This window comes from Tachypleus tridentatus, chromosome 13 (genome assembly GCF_004210375.1).
Source record: "Tachypleus tridentatus isolate NWPU-2018 chromosome 13, ASM421037v1, whole genome shotgun sequence".
NCBI lineage: Eukaryota > Metazoa > Arthropoda > Merostomata > Xiphosura > Limulidae > Tachypleus > Tachypleus tridentatus.
The window spans coordinates 214,785,196-214,795,789 of record NC_134837.1 but is presented as its reverse complement, the minus strand read 5'-3'; the positions used below and the strand labels follow the sequence as shown (position 1 = coordinate 214,795,789).

At 34.2% G+C, this 10,594-nt stretch overlaps 1 protein-coding gene across 3 annotated transcripts; it reads right to left on the bottom strand.

Moving 5' to 3' along the window:
- Positions 1-3,754: 3,754 nt before the first annotated feature.
- On the bottom strand, positions 3,755-7,292 carry LOC143240397 (uncharacterized). 3 transcript variants are annotated; one of them, XM_076482743.1, is made up of 3 exons: positions 7,073-7,292; positions 4,995-5,116; positions 3,755-4,207 (listed from the first exon to the last, which is right to left on the bottom strand). In XM_076482743.1, exons 2-3 carry the CDS (start codon positions 5,071-5,073, stop codon positions 3,843-3,845), a joined length of 444 nt encoding a protein of 147 aa, XP_076338858.1. In that variant the 5' UTR covers positions 5,074-5,116; positions 7,073-7,292; the 3' UTR covers positions 3,755-3,842. The 3 variants fall into 3 exon arrangements, with proteins under 3 accessions (XP_076338858.1, XP_076338860.1, XP_076338859.1); XM_076482745.1 differs by lacking the exon at positions 7,073-7,292 and adding an exon at positions 6,773-7,066; XM_076482744.1 differs by lacking the exon at positions 7,073-7,292 and adding an exon at positions 5,439-5,821.
- Between the last annotated feature and the right edge of the window lie 3,302 nt (positions 7,293-10,594).

The following is a 10,594-nucleotide window of genomic DNA, read 5'->3' as shown; positions in this document are numbered from 1 at the left end:
TTGGATCTAACATAAAATTCTCAATTTATATTACGGATAGGATCAAATATATATACGGAATAACTTTTGGCAGGTTTAATAAATACTACTGATATCAATATATATGTAAACTACCTGAAAACAAAAAAAATGTTTAGGATGTTTGATCAGCCTATTGAGTAATAACTACATCTATTGTGATAAAATTATCCAACTTTACTCTAGTGCCGTGATTTCCAAACATTTTAGACCTGCGGAGCTTCACATCAGAAAGAAAAAACATTCCAGAACCTTAATAAAACAAATACACTAAAAATAGAAACAATCGGTCACTAGCACCAGATGAAGATTACTTCAAACTTTTAGAATATAAATTTATTAAAAATATTAATATTTAAAGAAAATATTTTACTTATACTTAACTTGTTCAGAAATTTCTGCTTACAAAATTTATATCAGTAAAAGTACAGAGTACTTATTTATTTATTAGTGGCTTGGATGGGCTTGCTTTTGTTCACAAAGTAGTTCAATATTTAGAGTTATGGTTGTTACCCGTAAGCTCAAATCATCTTCAATATTTAGCCTGTTTCTAAATTTGGTCTTTGTAGCTGTATACAGTGAAAATATTTGCTCGCAAAGATATGTTGTTGGAAAACGCATCAAATTTTCAAAGCTCTGTTACTCAATTCAGGGTATTCCATGGCCATTTGGATCCAAAATTGTGTAATTTTTTCTTGCTGAATGTTTTCTAGGGTGTAATCAGTTGAAATTTCTATTAGCTGTTTTTTTCTCTTTCAAAAGCAAATCGTTGATATTTGCAGGAATTTTGAATTCACAGTAATATTTCTAAATGATCACGGCCCTACATGACCAGGTGGGTTAAGGCGTTTGACTCGTAAACTGAGGGTCGCGGGTTCGAACCTCCGTCGTACCAAACATGCTCGCCCTTTCAGCTGTGGGGACGTTAAATGTGACTCTCAATTGCACTATTCGTTGGTAAAAGAGTACCTCGAGAATTGGCGGTTGGTGGTGATGACTAGCTGCCTTCCCTCTAGTCTTACACTGATAAATTAGTGACGACTAGAGCAGAAAGCCCTCTTGTAGCTTTGCGAAAAATTCACAAAAAAAAACAAACTCACTAAATGAGGAGGGAAGTACTCCTCAATAGTTGTACACAAATCAGATATGTGCGCAAAGACTGAATTTTGGCATTTTCACTTTAAAAAATGTCATTCATAAGTAAAAAAAAATAATCATCCCAAAGTTTTAACTTACGTTGAAGCGCTTCCATTTCACTCGGAGCCTTGAAGTATGTTACATTAGAACCCTGCATTGTAGCATTCACTTCATTTAGATTGGCAAATTTGTCCAAAAGGTAAGCCACTTTCTGTATTCAGCATTTGTTCTTTAATTTGTATGCAAGTTCAAAATGACATTCGGATTAAAAGAAATCTATCTCTTTACGCAATTAATAAAACCGTGCAAGCGCTTTTTCCCGAAAAAGCCATCTGACTTCAATATGAAGAAGCAAATTTTCATGCAAACTTCCCATATCCTCACCGGGTAAACTGAAGATCATCACATTGAGTGGTCTTGATTTTGTAAAATTAACTATTTTTATGATATCATCCAATACCTCTTTTAAGTCTTCTGGCATTCGTTTAATTGCAAGTGCATGACAATGAAGACAGCAGTGGATACTATCGATGTTCGGGTTTTTCTTTTTTATTAGTTCGACTACATCTGAAAACTTTCCAATCATACCTGCAGTCCCATCAGTGCAAAACACTTGACAAAAGCTGCCAAGATTTGTGGAAAAAAACTACGCCACTAGAAGAATATATTTTTCTAAAAGAAAAGGGTAACCTATTATATTTACACTTTTTGTTTTTTATAAAAATTTTAAAGGCAAATAAGAAAATATTAAGTCAAATCTGTCGTATGTCTAAATCTAAAACGAAATGAAACATAACATCATAACTACAACAATTCTAACTTAACGTAACAGTTGCCAATTATAATTGTCGTAAATATAATTATACTTCATATAAATATACTTTGAAATTGAAACAATTCATACTGCACCTAATTGTATCACAATGTTTCAAATATTGACAAGTATCAGCTATAACGTCATGTTTCATTTTGTTTATTTTCGTTCGAGATTTAGCTGTTAATCCAAAGCTGGCTGTTAAAAGGCAATTAGCAACACTACCTATGGTTGACCGATGTTTCATACGAAAGTTGGTAGGCTATCTTCCATCTCCAATGACGCATGCAATTTCGAGATGGTGCCATATCTACCAGCAAACAGTGGTTGGTGCACTGGTCGAACTATTTCAGATTGTATTAACATTTTCACGGCGAGAACTTCCCCTAAGCTAAATAAAATCGTCTGGCGTTAGGGAGAATAAAATATTAAAAGGCTCAATACGCGTTAAATGTGTTATATTAAAGATATATTGTTCTTTTTTCTACAGTGTATTCAGTTTCAATTTTATAGGTTTAGGAAAAAATATTAACATTTTGAAATTTCCTCACGGAGCCCCAGGTAACTATGGCGGAGCTCAAGAGCTCCGCGGAGCATAATTTGAAAAACCATGTTCTAATGAACCATCAAACATTGATTGATTGTTGTTAACTCCTTAGCTACACAATTCGTTATTTGTGGTGTACCCACCCTGGGTATGAAAGCCCAATTTTTATTGTTACATCTAGAGGCCTACCCTGGGAGGCACTACTAGAGATAGAAAAACAGATAAACTGAAGAACATCACTGATATTATAATGTGTCATATTTCCGCGTTACATTAGAAGGTATTTTAGCTCTCGGAATCTGTTTGTTTGTTATTGTTGTTGTTTTTTATTTATACACGAGAGCTATCTGTACTAGCCGTCCCTAGTTTAGCAGTGTAAGACAAAAGGTAAGACAGCTCGTCATCTCCACCCACCGCCAACTCTTGGATACTTTTTTACCAACGAATAGTGGGATTCACCATTACATTATTACGACCCCACGACTGAAAGTGCTGGCGTGTTTGGTTTAATGAGACTTAGAGCCCGCGACCCTCAAAATACGAGTCGAGGGCCTTAACCACCTGGATATGCCTGGCCTCACGGAATGTGTACTAAAGAAAATGTACTTTGTCATCACCTCGTCCGATAATGATTCTAATGTTGAGAAATGCAATAATCAACCAGAAACTGGTTAATGTTCGTTGATACAAAATCAGCTGTGATTGTTGAAGACCGCTTTAGTTGCTAAAAAAAAGTTCAATTGGACAAAACTGATGTTATTTAAAGAGAAACAAACTGTACAAGAATGGAAATGAAGGAACCTACACACATTAAAACTATAAATTCTGGATCAAAACACAGCGAGAATTTTGACTAAGGTATAATACACATCGGAAAACTCTGAAATAAAATTGTTATGTTTTAGAATTATTTTTGAAAAAGTTATTTCCATTCTGTCAAGAATTCAATATCTAGTATAAAATGCAAAGACCCCTTTTGGGTTAATCCTAATATTAAGACCTAATATTTCAAATCTGTGGAGGATTATATCATCTTGAAGCTGCTATAGCCCTCAAACAGCGGGAATGTTGTAGGTAGCAGCACCAAATGCTAACGTTTAAGGGTTAATGTTGCTTTAAATAACGTTCTTAAATTATAGTTTTTAGTTTGTTTTTAAGTATGAAGCTACACAATGGACTACCTGTAATGTGGTCACTACTAGTATCAGAAATCAAAGACTTTTATAAAGCGATTGTAATTTATTTGAGAAATAATCATGTTTTATTCAAGAATGAGAAAAAATAAAATATAACTGTGTCTGTGGTAAAATGAAGTTAATATAAAGCTCAACGTTCTATAACAGATCCAGTCGAAATATTGTTGATGACAATATCTGAATAAGTCTTGATTTTGTTCCAGTCAAAACAGAAGGCGTTGAAAGTATCAGGGTTAGCAATATGTCTTTTCACTCCATTACTCAGTAAATATACAGCTGGTCCACTTCCCTTTATAAGTTCTGCACCATTGGAAAGTGAGTCACAATTACAAATGTGTTCTACTAATACATTCGTTTTAATGCAATTCCAGGTTTTGTAGAGATTGTTGTAAGTGGGAGGATTTGGCACCCAGTGCCGACACCCATCTATAATTTGGTAAACTGCTGGTTTTGAAGGGTGTTTCATCAGTGTTCCATCCAGAGTATTATCTGTTACTGTGGAAGATAACATGAAAATAACATAATTAATTGTGTTAAGTTATAGTATATATATATATATATATTATGAGTGTTAATAAAATATTTGTTTACAGGGGGAAAGTCGGATGTAAATATACACAGACATAAATAAAAGGTTTAAAGTTCCCTTTTACCACTTCTAATTAAATTGTGAAAAATAAAACCAAGTTTCAAAATGAAATAGGCACAATAACCTTTACTCCGTGTATACGTACGAACTGTATAAATGTTTCTTAAAGCAACATACTCTAAAATTTCTTTTTAGAATTGTTCAAAGAGATATCTTATATAAAAAATATACAGTTTTCCATTGAGATATTAGAGATTACACCCTGATCACCTAGCAAACTAAATGTAATATTTATCCAACTACATTCAGAATAAATACCATATAACTGTACTGATAAATGAACTGAGTAAATCAATAAACTTTGTTCCAGTCTTACAGTGAAACTGATATTATAAAATATCTAAATATTCTTCAACAGTTGATCACCACTGGAGACACCAGCAGCAGTCAAATAAGTGTAACAAGGTTAAAGCTGATTGTATGGCCAAATATTTCATAAAAAACTTATTTCTTTCACAGAAAGAGGAGAAACAGAACTTGTGAAGTTGGATAACTGATGAGGAGACACAAATCTCCATCAAGAGACTTAACATCGTTTCATCTTTTATGGGCTTTACAACAACATAACTATACCACATATTATCCACATCTGTTTAATACGTTGTTACAAAAGGAAATGATTCAGTGTCTTACCACATGTGCAGTCACCTTCTCTTGTAATGTGCATCAGGTAGAAAAGAGAAAGAGTTAACCAGATATTAACAGTTCTCATCTTGAAGGAATTTTCTTTTTTTTCGTTTAGTTCTTTTTTATTTCTGTAGAAAGGTAAAACAAAATATTTCTTAAATAAGTTTAGCCTTAGATAACAAAGATTCAAACATTGTTTTCTACGTGATTCACTGTACATTTTTACTGAATTAAGAATTTCTCAGACATAAAATCCATAATGTAAGGTGCGTTTATTTATTTAAAAAACATACAACACCTAAAAAGAGCATCTTAAATTAAATTTCTTTACAATTACAAGTCATTATCGTTCGCCAATAAATGTAATTTTTTAAGATTAAGATCTCAAACTTCTCAAGTCATTTACAAATTACGAAGCGTTAACAAAAAAATCTTGCTGTCAGACACAACCTCTATTCACAAATATCGCGTGTTGAAAACAACAGATAATTGACCAGACTGAAGGGAAATCGCCTTTAGGAATGCTCAGACCACAATGTTTCCCTGTAAATCTCCAACACGCTAAAGTATCACTAAACTTGTCCAGCCCTTCAGTGTTACCGCGGTGTGTTAATGGATTTGCAACAGAAACCGGGTTTCGATATCTGTGGTGAGCTTATCGCTCATTTTGTAGCTTTGTGCTTAACTATAAGCAACCAAACAAACTCTTCCAATCTCCTTGAACATTTCATTGTTAAGATGCAAGAACTATCTCAGTGCTTGCTTCGTTTTTTAAGAATAGTTCACCTAGTTCAGCAACATTAATGACCTTTCATGTAACCCAGCTGACAGACAAGTGTTTAAAAAATAATTTTCACATGTGGCTCGCGCCAAACAAGACATGACGTTACAGTTTTTCTAAGCCTCATGGGATGGCCTACAGCATTCAAATCAGAGTTTGATAATCGCAAAGTCGAATCCCCATTCTACGAAATATGCTGGCCATTTCAGCTTTGGTGAAGTTACAAAGCAAGGGTCAATTCCACAATTCTTTGGTAAAAGAGTAGTCAAAGAGTTGATGGTGGGTGGTGTTGACTAGTTGCCCTCCCTATAAACTGTGGACTGTTAGCGCAGACATCCCTGAAGTAATTTTGGACATATACAAAACAAATCAAACCAAATACTGGTAATTGATGTCACATATCCGGGTCGATTAAGGTTCACACATTTATAAATATGCCTTATGAAGATACATTCCAGTACGGTAATTGCTAAATTACAACCAGCCCTGAATATGTAGACAAACAATAAAATACAAAAATACTCAAAGCAGAGTATTAGAATGTTCAACATACCAACCATATACATGGCTACTACAAATTGTTTTAATTTTACGTTTTTAATATATTTAGTGACATACCTTAAGTAATAATAATAATATGTTTAATAACTTAATTTTATAGAGTGAATCCTATCTCTGTGATCCATAAGAGTTACGATTTTAACAAATTTATTCACATTCTTAACTCATAATTTTATTCACATAAAAGAACATGGCTAACAACTAAAGGAGTAAACTTTCTGAATACATAGGAACATGTGACCATCATGATAACAAAGATTGAACAAATATTTAAATATTAAATAGAATAATCAGAAAGATAGGTGGACTGCCCTTTTACAGAGGAGAATATTATTTTCTTCACTTGTGGCTACATAATGTTTAGAGTAACACATGCTTAAAGTGGACTATTGATTAAATTAACAGGATTCACGAATATCAGATTCAATGGGATTTTACCTACTTTTAAGGGATTCACTTTGTTGAAAATGTAGTAGAATTAGTGTATGTAAGTTTATCACAGTTTAGGTGTATTATACTTGTTGAAAAAGTAGGCCTAGGATTCAAGTAGAGAAGACAACAGTTTAAGATTTGATATTTGAAATTATGAACAATAACTGAACAAGAAGACAGAAACCAGGGAATACATAAAAGAAATCTATGTTATATATATGTATAGTTAACTTAATTTTCATATCTTAAAAAATGGTTAACCTAACGAACTTTTTCACATACACTTGTGTAAAAAGGAAAAATATCTTACCACATTTGAAGTTACGTGGCTACGTGATGAACAAGAACAACGAAAGGAGAAAGGAAAGAGTGTAAACCGGATATACATATATGTATAATATTATACAGTTCACTTCCGGGAAGAACATAAATTATCTCAAGGAAACAGACCCATGCTTGGAGAAATGCAAGCAGGATGTTAGAAAATAATGTTTGAAGATCTTCTGAGAATATTTCTCGAAGTCGCTTCAAGTGTTCAATGAAAAATAATCTTGTTATATAAAAATCATTAGAAAAACAAAACTGCGTACCATGAAATCTGGAATATGTTCATTTTGGTTTATTTTTTCTTCATGTTAGTGCGCGTTTCTAAAATTGGTTTTACAATTTCATCTTAGGCACACTGTACTATTATATTAAACCACAAAAAACAATGTTTCTTTGCAAAATAAAACATAAAATTTTATTAGATATTTCAGTCATCTAGTTTCAGAAACACAGTTCCCACAATCGGGCCTAGTGACTACAATATTGGCTAAGCTAACACTGCACTAACTAGCCCTAATGATGCCAGTTTTGTTTGTTTGTTTTTGATAACAAATCACATCCTGACTTAGTATTGTAAATCTGTAAATTTACCGCTCTCTTAGTTGGGGACGTGATCTGTATTACCAAAAGTAGTCGTCTGAAACATGTATGAAAATTTTATCTTTCATTCTGACAAAAAACTTCGTTTTATTCATATTTAGTTTTCTTGTTTGCTTATTTGATCAACAATTCTAAATGCCGTCACTAACAATAAATATTAATTTACTGTAGAGACGTTCTAACCAAAAGTTTAATTGGATTTCGTTTTCAAAGTAACTTTTGTTATTTTGAATCCAGCTCTTAACATTTGTTTTATTCTTTAGTCTGGGTCAGTCAACAATATATCCAAACACAGTAGTTCTTATTACCTAATAAAATTTCACGGTATAGAAACTAAGAAATGAGGTTTCTAGTAATGCAATGGTACACATTGTCTCTCACTGGAACTTTAAATTTTTCCAGCTGACGTTAATTTAACTTTCAACTGCTTCTTTTGCCTCTCTTCATGGTCAACAACTTGTGGTGAATGGATAACAGCATAACATTATGTACTAAATGGCTAACAGCATTACGTGTCTGTATTAACTCATTAACATCTGTTTGTGTTAAATACGTAATAAGGTTACATGGTTAACGGGAGTAACTTCTAAACGTTCTCCTTCTATGATAACTGAAAAATATTCGGCAGAAGATCCTGAAAGGTACTTACTGGAATAGTATGAACATTTATTGTATTCTATGAACTTGTGGTTTTTGAACGCCATTATATATATCTAAAACGACCAAATTCGCTATTCATTAGATGTTGTTGAACTGGTATAAGGTATTCTATAAGCCGATAGATTTTCAATTTTCAATAAGGTTTTGTTTCTTTTCTTGCAGAAAAGCCACATCGGGGAAGTCCACCGAGGGGAATCGAACCCTTGATTTTAGCCCTGTAAATCCTTACATTTCCCACTCGACCAGCGGGAAACATACAATATTTTCAAAAAAATAACAACATTTTATTGATATTACTGTCAACTACAATATGAGGTACACGTTATGAAACTAAAGTTATTTATGGATTCTATGTTCACAAGTTTGTATAACAATATCCAAATGTATAAATTATCGTAGATGTACAGTGTTGAGTAAATAGCTTGAATTGCGTTTTATTCGGCTAATAATGTTCTAATTTGTGTAAAATTTAACATAAGCCTCGACAATTCTGAAAGCACATAAATTTCATTCGGTCTATAACTGTGAACTGGTAAATCAAAAAGTTAAATTACACTGGGGAACACTTTTTCAGTTACTTTGAGTTGCATTGGATATTTTAACTGATTCTGAAGGAGTTTTAGGCGCTGATTTCAAATCTGAAATTAGTTTTTCTCTACAAGCTCTAGTTTGTATGCAATTTGAGGTTAATGAAATTGTACAAATGTGAACTTGTGTAAACCATGTATAAGCATTTTCACGTCCATATATATAGATAGCTTCTAATATTTTGATCATTCTTCTTTTGTTTCAGATCAAACATGGCTTCCAAAAATAGATATCATTGCAGAAACAAGCCTGATGCCTTCTGCTACATATGTGGATGCTACACACTCAATCGTCAGAGACGTAACATATCTTCGTTCGTCAAGCGTGCCTACAAGGCATACTTTGAAGTTCATCTTGGTGATCAAGACAAGCAATGGGCTCCTCATGTTGTGTGCCACAATTGTGAGGAAATGCTTCGAGACTGGACCAAAGGAAAACGCAATGGTCTGCCTTTTGGTGTTCCAATGATTTGGCGCGAACCCACCAACCATGTAATTGACTGTTATTTCTGCATGGTATACACAACGGGTGTTGGGAAGAAAAACCGACATAAGATTACGTATCCGAATATTCCCTCAGCTATTCGGCCTGCTCCGCACTCTGAAGAAGTTCCTGTTCCAGTTTTCAAAGGCTTGCCTTCATTGGACGATAAAGACATTGGACATGATACAAGCGAACAAGACAGTTGTGACAGTGAATTGTCAGAAAAGTGTACACAATCGGAGAACTGTTCTTCAGACACTGAACCTTTCCCCGTCCCGAAGCCTCTTCCCCAGGCTGAACTGAATGATTTAGTGCGGGATTTAGGTCTTTCAAAGAAAGCAGCAGAGCTTTTGGCATCAATATTACAAGGCAGAAATCTTGTTGATCACTCTGTTAAAGTATCATATTTCAGAAAGCGTGACCAGCTTTTTGTGACCTTCTTTTCAGAAGACAGACAGTTTGTTTACTGCCATGACATCCAAGGGCTTCTCAAAGAACTGGGTGTACCTTAATATAGTCCTGCTGAATGGAGACTCTTTTTAGACAGTTCAAAACGCAGTCTAAAGTGTGTTTTTTTACATAATGGGAATGTTTATGGAGCAGTACCTGTCGGCCACTCAGTGCATTTGCGGGAAGACTATGATGATATGAGAATGGTCACGGACTTATTAAAATATCATGAGCACAATTGGATCATTTGTGTAGACTAAAAGATGGTCAACTTTCTTCTTAGACAACAGAAAGGTTTCACCAAGTTTCCATGTTTCCTCTGTGTGTGGGACAGCCGAGCACGAGACAGACATTGGGTCCAGAAGGACTGGCCTATTCGTGACACCCTTGAAACAGACATGCCAAATATCATACAAGACCCAATTGTAAGCAGAGAGAAGATCATCTTTCCTCCTCTTCTCATCAAATTAGGTTTGATGAAGCAATTTGTCAAGGCACTGGAAACCGAAGGTGAATGTTTCCAACACATCATCACAGCTTTACCAGGGTTATCATTTGAGAAAATCAAAGCAGGCGTGTTTGATGGCCCACAGATTCGAACCCCAATATGTGATGATCAGTTTGTTGCTAAGATGACCGCTTTAGAAAAGGCAGCATGGTTATCCTTTGTGGCAGTCGTTCAGAACTTCCTTGGAAACAATAAGGCGGAGAACTACAGTGAACT